Here is a 16,653-nt window from a genome sequence, read left to right as displayed (position 1 = left end):
GTACAATTAACTGTGAGAGTGTGTGTGAGTGTACATTTAGCTGTGAGTGTGTGTGTGAGTGTACAATTAACTGTGAGAGTGTGTGTGTGTACATTTAGCTGTGAGAGTGTGTGTGTGTTGGTATACATTTAGCTGTGGGAGTGTGAGAGTGTGTGTGTTAGTGTACATTTAGGTGTGTGAGTGTACATTTAGCTGTGGGAGTGTGTGAGAGTGTATATTTAGCTGTGTGAGTGTACATTTAGCTGTGAGAGTGTGTGTGAGTGTACATTTAGCTGTGAGTGTGTTTGAGTGTACAATTAACTGTGAGAGTGTGAGTGTATATTTAGCTGTGAGTGTGTGCGTGAGTTTACAATTAACTGTGAGAGTGTGTGTGAGTGTACATTTAGCTGTGAGAGTGTGTGTGTGTGAGTGTACATTTAGCTGTGGGAGTGTGAGAGTGTTGTATGTGAGTGTACATTTAGCTGTGGGAGTGTGAGAGTGTGTGTGTGAGTGTACATTTAGCTGTGGGAGTGTGAGAGTGTGTGTGTTAGTGTACATTTAGCTGTGAGAGTGTGTGTGTTGGTGTACATTTAGCTGTGGGAGTGTGAGAGTGTGTGTGTGAGTGTACATTTAGCTGTGGGAGTGTGAGAGTGTGTGTACATTTAGCTGTGGGAGTGTGAGAGTGTGTGTGAGTGTACATTTAGCTGTGGGAGTGTGAGAGTGTGTGAGTGTACATTTAGCTGTGGGAGTGTGAGAGTGTGTGTGAGTGTACATTTAGCTGTGGGAGTGTGAGAGTGTGTGTTAGTGTACATTTAGCTGTGGGAGTGTGAGAGTGTGTGGTAGTGTACATTTAGCTGTGGGAGTGTGAGTGTGTGTACATTTAGCTGTGGGAGTGTGAGAGTGTGTGTTAGTGTACATTTAGCTGTGGGAGTGTGAGAGTGTGTGTGAGTGTACATTTAGCTGTGTGAGTGTGAGTGTACATTTAGCTGTGGGAGTGTGAGCGTGTGTGTACATTTAGCTGTGGGAGTGTGAGAGTGTGTGTTAGTGTACATTTAGCTGTGGGAGTGTGAGTGTGAGTGTGAGTGTACATTTAGCTGTGGGAGTGTGTGAGTGTGAGTGTGAGTGTACATTTAGATGTGGGAGTGTGAGTGTGAGTGTACATTTAGCTGTGGGAGTGTGTTAGTGTGAGTGTGAGTGTACATTTAGATGTGGGAGTGTGAGAGTGTGTGTTAGTGTACATTTAGCTGTGGGAGTGTGAGTGTGAGTGTACATTTAGCTGTGGGAGTGTGTGAGTGTGAGTGTACATTTAGCTGTGGGAGTGTGAGAGTGTGTGTGTTAGTGTACATTTAGCTGTGGGAGTGTGAGAGTGTGTGTGTGTGTGTTAGTGTACATTTAGCTGTGGGAGTGTGTGTGAGTGTACATTTATCTGTGGGAGTGTGTGAGTGTGAGTGTACATTTAGCTGTGGGAGTGTGAGAGTGTGTGTACATTTAGCTGTGGGAGTGTGAGGGTGTGTGTGTTAGTGTACATTTAGCTGTGGGAGTGTGAGAGTGTGTGTGAGTGTACATTTAGCTGTGGGAGTGTGTGAGTGTGAGAGTGTGTGTACATTTAGATGTGGGAGTGTGAGAGTGTGTGTACATTTAGATGTGGGAGTGTGAGAGTGTGAGTGTACATTTAGCTGTGGGACTGTGTGAGTGTGAGAGTGTGTGTACATTTAGATGTGGGAGTGTGAGAGTGTGAGTGTGAGTGTACATTTAGCTGTGGGAGTGTGAGAGTGTGTGTACATTTAGCTGTGGGTGTGTGTGTTAGTGTACATTTAGCTGTGGGAGTGTGAGAGTGTGTGTACATTTAGCTGTGGGAGTGTGAGTGTGTGTTAGTGTACATTTAGCTGTGGGAGTGTGAGAGTGTGTGTACATTTAGCTGTGGGAGTGTGAGTGTGAGTGTGTGTTAGTGTACATTTAGCTGTGGGAGTGTGAGTGTGTGTGAGTGTACATTTAGCTGTGGGAGTGTGAGAGTGTGTGTACATTTAGCTGTGTGAGTGTGAGTGTGTGTTAGTGTACATTTAGCTGTGGGAGTGTGAGAGTGTGTGTACATTTAGCTGTGTGAGTGTGAGTGTGTGTTAGTGTACATTTAGCTGTGGGAGTGTGTGAGTGTGAGTGTGTGTTAGTGTACATTTAGCTGTGAGTGTGTGTGTTAGTGTACATTTAGCTGTGGGAGTGTGTGAGTGTGTGTTAGTGTACATTTAGCTGTGTGAGTGTGAGTGTGTGTTAGTGTACATTTAGCTGTGGGAGTGTGTGTTAGTGTACATTTAGCTGTGGGAGTGTGAGTGTGTGTTAGTGTACATTTAGCTGTGGGAGTGTGAGTGTGAGTGTGTGTTAGTGTACATTTAGCTGTGGGAGTGTGAGTGTGTGTTAGTGTACATTTAGCTGTGGGAGTGTGAGTGTGAGTGTGTGTTAGTGTACATTTAGCTGTGGGAGTGTGAGTGTGTGAGTGTACATTTAGCTGTGGGAGTGTGAGTGTGTGTTAGTGTACATTTAGCTGTGGGAGTGTGAGAGTGAGTGTGTGTTAGTGTACATTTAGCTGTGGGAGTGTGAGTGTGAGTGTGTGTGAGTGTACATTTAGCTGTGGGAGTGTGAGAGTGAGTGTGTGTTAGTGTACATTTAGCTGTGGGAGTGTGAGTGTGTGTTAGTGTACATTTAGCTGTGGGAGTGTGAGAGTGAGTGTGTGTTAGTGTACATTTAGCTGTGGGAGTGTGAGAGTGTGTGTGTGAGTGTACATTTAGCTGTGGGAGTGTGAGTGTGTGTTAGTGTACATTTAGCTGTGAGTGTGTGTGTTAGTGTACATTTAGCTGTGGGAGTGTGAGTGTGTGTTAGTGTACATTTAGCTGTGAGTGTGTGTGTGAGTGTACATTTAGCTGTGGGAGTGTGAGTGTGAGTGTGTGTTAGTGTACATTTAGCTGTGGGAGTGTGAGTGTGAGTGTGTGTTAGTGTACATTTAGCTGTGGGAGTGTGAGCGTGTGCTGCATTCTTTGTCCCGATCACTTTAAGGAAAGGGGAGGAGTTGTTTTGGAGGGGGCGAGACTTTCTTTAATAGAATGCAGCGTCTTTTACGCGCCACCATGTTTGAATGGGAAGTCCAAGATGGCTGAAAGCAGAGGCAGTAAGTATCTGCTGAGGTTTGGTGGAGGGTAATTGCAGTGTTTGTGGGGGTTTGCAGAGAGTGCCCGGGGAGCGGGGCCGGGGGATTGCTGTGTGAGCGCTGTAGCTCCAGCAGCTGATGCGCTGCTCCCTGCGCTGGCAGCTTTCGGCGCGTTTACCATCCCCTCTATATAACCCCCTAGCACCATCCAGTTCCTCTTTTCAGCCTCCTCCACCTCTCCCTTACTGTTTTCCTTCATTGGGGCTTTTCTTTTCATGTGATCAGCAAGGAACCCCTTTTGCTTTCTGAATTCCAGTTAAAAAAGAATCAGATTGGAACTGATCTCTTTAAATGCACATTGTGTTTTCTCTGGAGTTAGCCCTGCACTAACTTTATTTTACTTTCAGTTTTAAGGCACCCAACGTGAGATGATTCTTCGGGCTGCATTGTTCTGAGCTACTGCCTGTTAAAATGGGGAGTGGGGTAGTTTGCAGGGCAAATAGGAAACAGCTTTTGCATTCAAAGCAGTTGGAGTCTTTTATTTTCAGATTCTGTTAATTTTGCCCTCTGGGGAGGGAGCGGAGGCCTTATTTTCAAACCAGCACTGTTATGCAAGAAAGTGTGTTCAAAGGCTTAATTCAGACTCTCAGTGCTGGTCATGTCTGAGACTAGTTAAGCCTTTGAAATGCACCCAGCTGAGTTGAGCCTTTCTCAAAGGTATCTCTCAAATTGCACCTTTTTAAAGACACCAGGATAACACTTTTGTGTGAAGTACATGACAAGTCAAAGGAAAGGCTGTTGTGGGGGAAGGGATTAGAGGCTGAGTTAAAGTGGTTATGTTTTTTTTTGGAAGAGAGCTCTGTGGGTGGTGAATGTGGTGAGGAAAGTTTCGCGGGGAAATATTTGAGCGTTGTATTGGAGGAGTGTGAGGAAATGATGACGGAGCAGATTGTAATCTGAGAAGTTTTTAGATGGGGGTTGGTGGTTGGTCTTCTGGAAGCTGGGAGGGACTCCTTGTTGTGAAATGGGTGACTGACCAGCCTTGGGAGGTTGTTGTATTGAGTAGGAACTGAGAGGCTGGGTGGGGGAAACATTGCAGTTGTTGAGTAAGGAATGGACAAAGACATGGTGAGGATTTTAAAGGTGAACGGATTTGGCTAACCCAACTTGTGAAGAACAGTCAGTCTTTTATATGCTTGAGATGTGGGTGCTGTGGGCAAGGCAAACATTTACTACTCGTCCCTACTTGCCCCCTTGAGAAGGTGGGGGTGAGCTGCCTTCTTGAACCGCTGCAGTCCATGTGCTGTAGATAGACCCACAGTGCCCTTAGGGAGGGGATTCCAGGATTTTAATCCAGTGACACTGAAGGAACAGTGATATATTTCCAAGTCAGGATGGGGAGTGGCTTGGAGGGGAACTTGCAGGGGGTGGTGTTCCCATTATCTGCTGCCCTTGGGGAAGTGGTCGTGGGTTTGGAAGGTGGTGTTGTGGTAGATGGAATTCTGTAAAGTGTAAAAATAGGTAAGTCCCCTGGGCCGGATGGGATTTATCCTCGGATTCTCTGACAAGTCAGAGAGGAGATTGCCGAGCCTTTGGCTTTGATCTTTATGTCATCATTGTTTACAGGAATAGTGCCAGAAGACTGGAGGATAGCAAATGTTCCTTGTTCAAGAGGGGGAGTAGGGACAACCCTGGTAATTATAGACCAGTGAAATTTACTTCGGTTGTGGGTATAAGTGTTGGACAGGAGTATAAGAGATAGGATTCATAATCATCTAGAAAGGACTAAGATGATAAGGGATAGTCAATATGGTTTTGTGACAGATAGGTCATGCCTAATTAACCGTTATTGAGTTCTTTGAGAAGGTGACCAAACAAGTGGATGAGGGTAAAACGGTTGATGTGGTGTATATGGATTTCAGTAAGGTGTTTGATAAGGTTCCCCACGGTAGGCTAGTGCACAAAATATGGAGGTATGATATTGAGGGTTATTTAGTGGTTTGGATCAGAAATTGGCTAGCTGAAAGAAGACAGAGGGTGGTGGTTGATGGAAATGTTCATCCTGGAGTTTATTTACTAGTGGTGTACCACAAGGATCTGTTTTGGGTCCACTGTTGTTTGTCATTTTTATCAACGACTTGGATGAGGGCAAAGAAGGATGAGATTAGTAAATTTGCAGATGACACTAAGGTCGGTGGAGTTATGGATAGTGCCGAAGGATGTTGTAGGTTTTAGAGGGACATAGATAAGCTGCAGACCTGGGCTGAGAGGTGGCAAATGGAGTTTAATGCGGAAGATTGAGAGGTGATTCACTTTGGAAGGAGTAATAGGAATACAGAGTACTGGGCTAATGGTAAGATTCTTGATAGTGTAGATGAGCAGAGAGAGCTCGGTGTCCAGGTACATAGATCTTTGAAAGTTGCTACCCAGGTTGGTAAGATTGCTAAGAAGGCATACGGTGTGTTAGCTTTTAGTGGTAGAGGGATTGCGTTTCAGAATCATAAAGTCATGTTGCAGCTGTACAAAACTCTGGTGCAGCCACATTTGGAGTATTGTGTACAGTTCTGGTCACCGCATTATAGGCAGGATGTGGAAGCTTTGGAAAGGGTTAGAGGAGATTTATTAGGATGTTGCCTGGTATGGAGGGAAGGTCTTAAGCGGAAAGGCTGAGGGACTTGAGACGGTTTTCATTAGAGAGAAGAAGTTTGAGAGGTGACTTAGTTGAGATATAGAAGATATTCAGAGGGTTAGATAGGGTGCACAGTGAGAGCCTTTTTCCTTGGATGGCGATGGATACCATGAGGGGACATAGCTTTAAATTGAGGGATGATAGATATAGGACAGATGTCAGAGGTACATAGAACATAGAAGGATACAGCGCAGTACAGGCCCTTCGGCCCTCGATGTTGCGCCGACCGAGTCCTACCTAACCTATACTAGCCCAATAACTTCTAAATGCCTATCCAATGCCCGCTTAAATGAACATAAAGAAGGAGAGTTCACCACTGATACGGGCAGGGCATTCCATGAACTCACAACCCGCTGTGTGAAGAATCTACCCCTAACATCTGTCCTATACCTACCACCCCTTAATTTAAAGCTATGTCCCCTAGTAACACCTGACTCCATTAGCGGTAAAAGGTTCTTAGTATCTACCCTATCTAAACCCCTAATCATCTTATACACTTCTATCAGATCTCCCCTAAACCTTCTCTTCTCCAATGAGAACAGCCCCAAGTGCCTCAGCCTTTCCTCATAAGATTTTCCTACCATTCCAGGCAACATCCTGGTAAACCTCTGCACTCGTTCTAAAGCTTCCACATCCTTCCTATAGTATGGCGACCAAAACTGCACACAATACTCCAGATGAGGCCTCACCAGAGTCTTATACAACTGCAACATGACCTCAGGACTCCGGAACTCAATTCCTCTGCCAATAAAGCCCAGTACACCATATGCCTTCCTCACAGCACTATTTACCTGGGTGGCAACTTTCAGAGATCTGTGTACATAGACACCAAGATCCCTCTGCTCATCCACACTACCAAGTAGCCTACCATTAGCCCAGTAATCCATCATCTTGTTATTCCTAAGGTAGTTTCTTTACTCAGAATAGTAGGAGCATGAAATCTACTGACTGCAATAGTATTAGACTCACCAACTTTAAGGACATTTAAATAGTCATTGGATAGGCTTATGGACAAGAATGGAATAGTATAGGTCAGATTGGCTCCACAGGTTAGTGCAACATCGAGGGCTGAAGAGCCTGTACTGCGCTGTAATGATCTATGATCTATGTTCTATGGGATGTGGGTTTGGTAGTACAGCATGCAATGAGTGTGGGTCAGCCTGAACTGCTGGCTGGAGATGGACATGGTCATAGTTTGGGTTCTGGGAAAGGTGATGTGGATTGAACATGCAGTTCCAATATAACCCAGAGGAATTTTGCAGCTTTTGGTTTTCAAAACAGATATCTACTGGAATTAAATGAAGAAGACCCTTTCCAACCCTAAAGTTAACTGTCCTGTCAAATGTAATTAGACAGCAGGAACCCCCTTGTCAATGGGTGAGACATGAAGCCATCACCCTCTTTAATGTTTTGAGTGGATGTTAAAGATCGTATGGCATTATTCGGCAAAGAGTTGGCAGCTTCTTTTTATAGTTTTCATATTTATAGCAAAGTTTGGAACAATAAGAATGCTTCTAATTTTATTAAAGGTTTTCAGTTGTTGGCATTGGAGTCTGCAAAGCAGATTGAGGGGGAGAATATCTAAAGTTAGAGGATGACAAGTAACATCTTCATGTTTTCTCCTCTGCATCATTTTGGAGATAAATTAATCCCTTTTGAGTCAGGGGCAGTTAACAATCCAGTTTCTGCTGAATCATCCTTGGATTTATGACTAGCTGCTGATGACATTTCAGCTGTCTCACTGTTGACGTCAGTATTTGTTAGAGCTTGCAACAATGTCAGAATCTTAATAATATTTGTGTGATGGGAAAATGATTAAACCTTTCATCATGTTTTGTTTACATACACTGTTTTTAATGGCTTCCCAAACTGTTTACTGGGGAGGGGAGAAGATTAAGTAGATATTGGAGGTGAGCACAGATACAGGGAAAGATATCTTAATAACATTCTTCATGGACAAGAATGTGCATTTATGTAGCGCCTTCAACGTAAAATGCCCAAAGCACAATACTGGGACATTAATAGCTAAGATTGAGCCACAGAAGGGTATATCAGATGGTCAAACAGTGGGTTTTAAGGAATAAAATAAATATAAAGAATTGCAGATGCTGGAAATTTGAAACAAAAACAGAAGGTGCTGGAGAAACTCAGCAGGTCTGGCAGTATCTGTGCAGAGAAATAGTTCATGTTTTGAGTTCAGTGACTCATTTTCAGTTCTCTCAAAGGGTCGTTGAACTTGAAATGTTAACTGTGTTTTACTCTCCACAGTTGTTGCCAGACCTGCTGAGTTTCTCCAGCACATTCGGATTTTAAGGAGGGAAGGGTGTAGTAGGGAATTCCAGATGCTGGATGGTATGACCACTAAACTACTAAATTGGAGGATGCAGAATTAGCTGAGTGTAGATATCTCAGGAAATTTTGGGTCTGGAATAGATTGCAGAATGGCAATTGCATTGAGAGATGTGTACAGTCTTGGATATGTGGTTCTTGAAGCCTGATTAATTTTACTGATTCCAATCGAACTTCATATTTTGTACTTAATTTGAACATTGTAGGTTTGGAAAGATGTGCTTTTGAGGCCATCAAACCCTTAATGGGATTACAAGGATCTGTTTTCATGTGCACAAAGAATTGGGAAAGTGGCTCGGACACAAACACCGAAAGCAGGAGCAGGCCATTTGATTCTTTGAGCAGAATGATTGATTGTGGCTGGTCATCCAACTCAGTCCCCCCTTCCTGCTTTCCCCCCATGCTCATTGTTCCCTTTAGTTCTTGGGCTATATCCACGTCCTGGGAAACAATCAGTGTTTCGGTGTTAGCTGCTTTCTGTGGCAGAGAATTCCACTGGCTCCCTTTCCCTGGATGAAGAAATGTCTCCTCATCCTGCTTTGGTCATTTATTGCAACTTTTGGCATGTTGTCTTACAGTTCAACCCAGCCTGTTTAGGAAATAGGGAAGGTGGAAGACAGATGTAAGTTTGGGTGAACTGAGGCATTATTTAAACTTTCTAGTGAGCTAGTGGTGAGGAAATAAACCCTTGGGTAGCATGCTGGAAGCATACAAGGGAAGGATAGAATTTTCTTTTAATTAAAATTGCTTTAGAATGTGGAATATGTTGCCAAAACTGGTTGTGAAATCACAGAAACTGGAAGCCTATAAGGAGGCCATTTGGCCCATCATTCCTGTTCTGAAAGTGACTAATGATTAATCCCATTCCTTTGGTGTTTCAGTACAGCTCTTTCCTCTTCAAAATGGATATCAAATTCATTTAAAAAAATATTCCTGCTTTATCTGCAACCACCACTGTTTCAAGAAGCCTATTCCTGATCTGAACAATTAGCTGCTTTAGAAGAAGATCCACACCTCCCCATAGTTTTTAATTATTTTAACTGAATCCTGTGGTTAGTAAATCTTCTATTAATGGAAGCAGTTTTTTATTTCCATTCTAGCACCTTCAGAACTTAGAACATGTGTCTGAAGTTTACCACTAGCCTGATATTATAAGGAGAGCAGAAAAAAAGGTAGAGTTTATGGGAGTATTTGAATAGGAGAATAGAAACCATAATTTGTGCTTATCTGAGTCAAGGCTGAGATAGACAGATTTTTAACAAGTAAGGAATCAAGGTTTATGGGGAAAAGGCAGGAAAAGTGATGTTGAGGATAATCTGATCAGCTGTGATTTCTTTGCGTCTGCTCTGACATTCAATAGGGCCTACTTAGGCTCCTGTACTTTATGTCCTTTTTAAATCCGGTTTCTCCATGTTCACATTTGAGTAAACTTCTCCTTTGTCACACCAAGAGTTTGGCACTATTTTTTTCTGAAGCTTGTAGCTGATTCAACCCTGTTCTTTTTAAAACATTAAATGTAAATATTAAAGGTGGCCAATATTATGAGGCATGGATAGAGTCAGTAGCCAGAGACTTTTCCCCAGGGCAGGATTGACTGCCATGAGGAGTTATAATTTTAAGATACTAGGAAGGAGGTATAGAGGAGACGTCAGAGGTAGGTTCTTCACGCGGAGAGCTGTGAATGCATGGAATGTGTTGCCAGCGGTGGTGGTGGAAGCAGAATCATTAGAGACATTTAAGCGCCTGCTGGAAATGCATATGGACAGCAGTGAATTAAGGGGTGCGTAGGTTAGGTTATTTTATTTTAGGTTAGGAATAATCCTCTGCAAAACATCATGGGCCAAAGGGCCTGTTCTGTGCTGTACTTTTCTATGTTCTAATATAAAGCATGGATTTGGTTTTTGACCCTGTGGGTAGTTGGGACTGAGTGACTAGATTGAATTTAGTCTGGTTGTCATTGTCTGTAACTTTGCATTCAAACATGATTCCTGTAATTTGTCCATAACAGTTCATTATGAAAATATTATCTGTATTTTACTTTATAATCACACAGCACCAGGTTAAAGTAAAACAGGTTTATTTGGAAGCTCTAGCTTTCGGGGCGCTGCTCCTTCATCAGCTGGTTGTGCACAACTACCTGATGAAGGATCAGTGCTATGAAAGCTCGTGCTTCCCAATAAACCTGTTGGACTATAACCTGGTGCTGTGTGATTTTTAACTTTGTCCACACCAGTCCAACACCGGCACCATCTCATCATTACTTTGGAAAAACCTTCATGCTCTCAATACGGATGCTAAAATTGTTTTAGTAAATGTTTCACTTTTTTACAATGTGGTGTCCTCCCTGTCTAACAAAATAACTGCTGCCAACAACCCAATAGGTCTGAAGTGTACACACAAAATGTTGATCTGATTGCTGTGTGTTTGAGCTACATTTACTTTGGGTACTTTTTAAGTTGGTCCAGTGGATTTGGGAAATGCATGACTTGTCTGTTACCATTGCTGGATTCTGGATCAGTGGTGCTGGAAGAGCACAGCAGTTCAGGCAGCATCCAACTCCCTGTTTGCAGTTGGTGAGCTAACAAGAAAGAGCAGGCATACGTTGTCAAGGCGTGGCACACAACTTGTTACAAGATCAGTGGTGGGGCCTCAACTGTTGGCACTAAGATGATAGGCAAGGAAGTTCTGAAGATGGCATGAGACTGTAGAGGAAACAATATGTTACATGAGTGGGCAAACAGTGAGCAAATGGAGTTTAATGTGGAAACAAGTAAAATTGTTGATTTAGCATCGAAATGGTAAGTTGGCAGAGCTGAGATGCAGAGTGATCAGGGTGTCCTTGTGCAGAGCAGGTTTGCTAGTTGAATATCTGGAATGACTGCATTGTCAATAGACAATAGGTGCAGGAGTAGGCCATTCTGCCCTTCGAGCCTGCACCACCATTCAATATGATCATGGCTGATCATCCTTAATCAGTATCCTATTCCTGCCTTATCTCCATAACCCTTGATTCCACTATCCTTGAGAGCTCTATCCAACTCTTTCTTAAATGAATCCAGAGACTGGGCCTCCACTGCCCTCTGGGGCAGAGCATTCCACACAGCCACCACTCTCTGGGTGAAGAAGTTTCTCCTCATCTCTGTCCTAAATGGTCTACCCCGTATTTTTAAGCTGTGTCCTCTGGTTCAGCACTCACCCATCAGCGGAAACATGTTTCCTGCCTCCAGAGTGTCCAATCCTTTAATAATCTTATACGTCTCAATTAGATCCCCTTTCAGTCTTCTAAACTCAAGGGTATACAAGCCCAGTCGCTCCAGTCTTTCAGTGTAAGGTAGTCCCGCCATTCCAGGAATTGACCTCGTGAACTTATACTGCACTCCCTCAATAGCCAGAATGTCTTTCCTCAAATTTGGAGACCAGAACTGCACACAGTACTCGAGGTGTGGTCTCACCAGGGCCCTGTACAGCTGCAGAAGAACCTCTTTGCTTCTATACTCAATCCCTCTTGTTATGAAGGCCAGCATGCTATCAGCCTTCTTCACTACCTGCTGTACCTACATGCTTACCTTCATTGACTGGTGTACAAGAACACCCAGATCTCTTTGTACTGCCCCTTTACCTAAATTGATTCCATTTAGGTAGTAATCTGCCTTCCTGTTCTTGCCACCAAAGTGGATAAACATATATTTATCCACATTAAACTGCATCTGACCACTCACCTAACCTGTCCAGGTCACCCTGTAATCTCCTAACGTCCTCCTCACATTTCACCCTGCCATCCAGCTTCGTATCATCAGCAAATTTGCTAATATTACTTTTAATACATTCATCTATATCATTAATGTATATTGTAAGAAGCTGCGGTCCCAGCACTGATCCCTGTGGTACCCCACTGGTCACTGCCTGCAATTCCGAAATGGAGCCGTTTATCACTACTCTTTGTTTCCTGTCAGCCAACCAACTTTCAATCCAAGTTAGTACTTTGCCACCAATACCATGCACCCTAATTTTGCTCACTAACCTCCTATGTGGGACTTTATCAAAAGCTTTCTGAAAGTCCAGGTACACTACATCTACTGGATCTCCCTCGTCCATCTTCAAAGTTACATTCTCAAAAAATTCCAGAAGATTAGTCAAACATGATTTCCCCTTCATAAATCCATGTTGACTCTGACCTATCCTGTTACTACTATCCAGATGTGTCGTAATTTCATCCTTTATAATAGACTCCAGCATCTTTCCCACCACTGAGGTCAGACTAACTGGTCTATAATTTCCTGCTTTCTCTCTCCCACCTTTCTTAAAAGGTGGTACAACATTAGCCACCCTCCAATCCGCAGGAACTGATCCCGAATCTATCGAACTCTGGAAAATAATCACCAACACATCCACGATTTCCCGAGCCACCTCCTTCAGTACCCTGGGATGTAGACCATCAGGCCACGGGGACTTATCAACCTTCAGACCTAACAGTCTCTCCAACACCAATTCCTGGCAAATATAAATTCCTTTCAGTTCAGGTCCTTCAGCCACTGTTACCACCGGGAGATTGCTTGTGTCTTCCCCAGTGAACACAGATCTGAAGTAACGATTCAATTCTTCTGCCATTTCTTTGTTCCCCGTAATATATTCCCCTGTTTCTGTCTTCAAGGGCCCAATTTTAGTCTTAACCATTTTTTTGCCTTTCACATACCTAAAAAGCTTTTACTATCCTCCTTTATATTTTTGGCCAGTTTACCTTCATACCTCATTTTTTCTCTGTGTATTTCCTTCTTAGTAATCCTCTGTTGTTCTTTAAAAGCTTCCCAGTCCTCCGTTTTCCCACTTATCCTTGCTATGTTATACTTTTTCTCTTTTAACTTTATATGTTTCTTCACTTCCCTCGTCAGCCACGGCCGCCCATGCCTCCTCCTGGGATCTTTCTTCCTTTTTGGAATGAACTGATCCTGCATCTTCTGCATTATACCCAGAAATACCTGCCATTGTTGCTCCACTGTCACCCCTGCTCAGGTATTGCACCATTGAACTTTGGCAGCTCCTCCCTCATAGCTCCATAGTTCCCTTTATTCAACAGAAATATTGTCACTTCCGATTGTACCCTCTCCCGCTCAAATTGCAGATTGAAGTTTATTGTATTATGGTCACTACTTCCCAATGGCTCCTTCACTTTGAGGTCCCTGATCAATTCTGGTTTGTTGCACATGAGACTAGACTTATATCCACTGGAACTTGAGAGGAAGAGACAGCTTTATTAGAACATGGAACAATACAGCACAGCACAGGAACAGGCCCTTCAGCCTACAATGTTGTGCTGAGCATGACACCAAATTAAACTAATCCCTTCTGCCTGTCCTTTGTCAATGTCTTTCCATTCCTTGCATGTTCATATGCTTATCAAAAAGCCCCTGAAATGCCCCTGTTGTATCTGCCTGCATCACCACCCCTGGCAGCATGTTCCACACTCCTGCCACTCTCTGTGTAATAAACTTGCCCCTCATGTCTCCTTTGAACTCTTTCTCCCCCCCCCCCCCCCCAATGGAAATGCATGCCCCCTGAGTATGAGCAGCAACAGAAGACCCTGAGGATTCTTGATGCTTCACATGTGGGACATTCTAACATTGAGGGGTCATTCTTAATGAGCATGGAGTGATCAGATTAGACATGGTCCTGACTGAATAGCAGAGTGGGCTGGAGAGTTGAATGGCCTACTCCTGCCTATAATGTCAATGTTCATTTTAGGATTGTGACATGTGAGGGTGGTGACCACGCAAATGCACGTCTGTTCTAATCTGTTGCAGGTAGCTGAGTATTGTGTTTAAAATTTGTATTTTAAATGCTATGCTGGATTGTGAAGATAACAGATGGAATTGAACAGCTAGCACATTTTAAATTTGGGTTCTGTAATGAATCTTGAGTTTTGTATCTGGGTTGAGTGGGGATGCGATAATAAAGAGACCTTTTTTATGAAAGCCTCTGACATCGTTGGGGGGGGGGGGGGGGGCGGTGTTTGTGAATTGGAACTTGGAACTGTAAAATGCTTCTACAATGTAGCTCAACTTTCAAGGTGACAGTGCGAAAAAATTATTAATCAGCTCCATTCCCTGGAAGGTGGAAAAGATTATTGTGTTTTCTTTGGGCTGAAGATGAATCATTCGTACTTCTTCAGCAGAAACTTTTAAAATGAATAAATTCAAAACAACTGTAAAATGTATACCAATGCGTGGAATCATTTTTACTGGAGGGAGAAATTGCAGCTGTATAATTAAAGTTATAGAACATAGAACAGTACAGCACAGAACAGGCCCTTCAGCCCACGATGTTGTGCCGACCACTGATCCTCATGTATGCACCCTCACATATCTGTGACCATATGCATGTCCAGGAGTCTCTTAAATGTCCCCAATGACCTCGCTTCCACAACTGCTGCTGGCAACACATTCCATGCTCTCACAACTCTCTGTGTAAAGAACCCGCCTCTGACATCCCCTCTATACTTTCCTCCAACCAGCTTAAAACTATGACCCCTCGTGTTAGTCATTTCTGCCCTGGGAAATAGTCTCTGGCTATCAACTCTATCTATGCCTCTCATTATCTTGTTCACCTCAATTAGGTCCCCTCTTCTCCTCCTTTTCTCCAATGAAAAATGTCCAAGCTCAGTCAACCTCTCTTCATAAGATAAGCCCTCCAGTCCAGGCAGCATCCTGGTAAACCTCCTCTGAACCCTCTCCAAAGCATCCACATCTTTCCTATAATAGGGTGACCAGAACTGGATGCAGTATTCCAAGTGCGGTCTAACCAAAGTTTTATAGAGCTGCAACAAGATCTCACGACTCTTAAACTCAATACCCCTGTTAATGAAAGCCAAAACACCATATGCTTTCTTAACAACCTTGTCCACTTGGGTAGCCATTTTAAGGGATCTATGTACCTGCACCCCAAGATCCCTCTGTTCCTCCGCACTGCCAAGAATCCTATCCTTAATCCTGTACTCAGCTTTCAAATTCGACCTTCCAAAATGCATCACCTCGCATTTATCCAGGTTGAACTCCATCTGCCACTTCTCAGCCCTCTCTGCATCCTGTCAATGTCCTGCTGCAGCCTCCAATGGCCCTCTATACAGTCAATGGCAACCTTTGTGTCATCTGCAAACTTGCTGACCCATCCTTCAATCCCCTCATCCAAGTCATTAATAAAAATTACAAACAATAGAGGCCCAAGGACAGAGCCCTGTGGAACACCACTCCCCACAGACTTCCAGGTAGAATATTTTCCTTCCACTACCACTCGCTGTCTTCTGTTAACCAGCCAATTCTGTATCCAGACAGCTATGTTCCCCTGAATCCCATTCCTCCTGACCTTCTGAATGAGCCTACCATGGGGAACATTATCAAATGCTTTGCTGAAGTCCATATACACCACATCCACAGCTTGACCCTCATCAACTTTTCTAGTCGCATCCTCAAAGAATTCGATAAGGTTTGTGAGGCATGACCTGCCCCTCACAAAGCCGTGTTGACTGCATTTAATTAAACCATGCTCTTCCAGATGGTTATAAATCCTATCCCTCAGAATCCTTTCTAACACCTTGCAGGCGACAGACGTGAGACTTACTGGTCTGTATGGATTTGACTTTCAAACCTGGATTAGGTTCTCCCTCAAGGGAGTGCTTTGAACATCACCTAAGGAGGCATTGGCTGCAGTTATCCTGGGCCTTGGTGAGATCACACCCAGAGTATTGTTTGCAATTTTGGTCTCTCTAGCTAAGAAATGATTTAACCGCCATAGAGGGGGTACAGTGGAGGTTCACTCAGCTGACATCAGGGGCGACAAGACTATCCCATGAGAAGAGACTGGTTTGACTGGGCCTGTACTCACTGGAGGATGGAAACATGAGGGGGATCAGATTAAAACGTATAGAATTCCAACAGGGTTAGACAGACCAGACAGCGGATGTTTCCCCTTCGGTGGGGAGCCTAGAACTAGGGACGGTAAGGAACTTGTGGAGACCTACTCACCAAGTATACTCAAGAAAGTTTTTTTTTGATATTAAAGGCATCAAGGCATATAGAGAGAAAGCAGGAACGTGGCATTGAAGTAGAGAGTCAGCCATGATCACATTGAATGGCAGAGCAGGCTCGAAGGGCCGAATAGCCGCCTCCTGTTCCTGGATTCCATGTGTGGGGGTCATGGAGGTGCTAACCCTCTGGTTATACAAGCAATCATATCATCGGTATCTCTAATTTCTGTGCTTTGCCCTCTGTCCCCTCCTCACTCACCCAGAGTAACATTCCACCTTCTGTCTTATCCCAGGGTGGTGCGTGCCCTGTTTAGCATCACTCGAGATTCTCCAGGAACTGTGTCGAGTCGAGAAGCTGACCTGCCCTGCCCTTGGAATTGGCAAGAGAAACCTTGAAGAATATGAAGTGGAGTATCTGTGTGGGTATAAGAAAGTAAAGGTTCGTTCACTACATACCTGTCATTTCTTCAAAGTGAATGTTTT

At 43.7% G+C, this 16,653-nt stretch overlaps 1 protein-coding gene across 1 annotated transcript in view; it reads left to right on the top strand.

Annotated features, from left to right (window-relative positions):
- The first annotated feature begins 3,084 nt into the window (after nt 1–3,084).
- LOC132826634 (histone-lysine N-methyltransferase SUV39H2-like) overlaps nt 3,085–16,653 on the top strand; it is a 41,067-nt gene continuing 27,498 nt past the window's right edge. The window contains exons 1-2 of the mRNA XM_060842598.1: nt 3,085–3,136; nt 16,464–16,609. Coding sequence (XP_060698581.1) covers nt 3,118–3,136; nt 16,464–16,609 — 165 coding nt within the window. The 5' untranslated portion in view covers nt 3,085–3,117. The remainder of the gene's footprint in view (nt 3,137–16,463; nt 16,610–16,653) is intronic.

Source organism: Hemiscyllium ocellatum, chromosome 23, assembly GCF_020745735.1.
Source record: "Hemiscyllium ocellatum isolate sHemOce1 chromosome 23, sHemOce1.pat.X.cur, whole genome shotgun sequence".
Lineage (NCBI taxonomy): Eukaryota > Metazoa > Chordata > Chondrichthyes > Orectolobiformes > Hemiscylliidae > Hemiscyllium > Hemiscyllium ocellatum.
The sequence above is the reverse complement of the archived record's forward strand: the minus strand, read 5'-3'. Positions and strand labels throughout refer to the sequence as shown.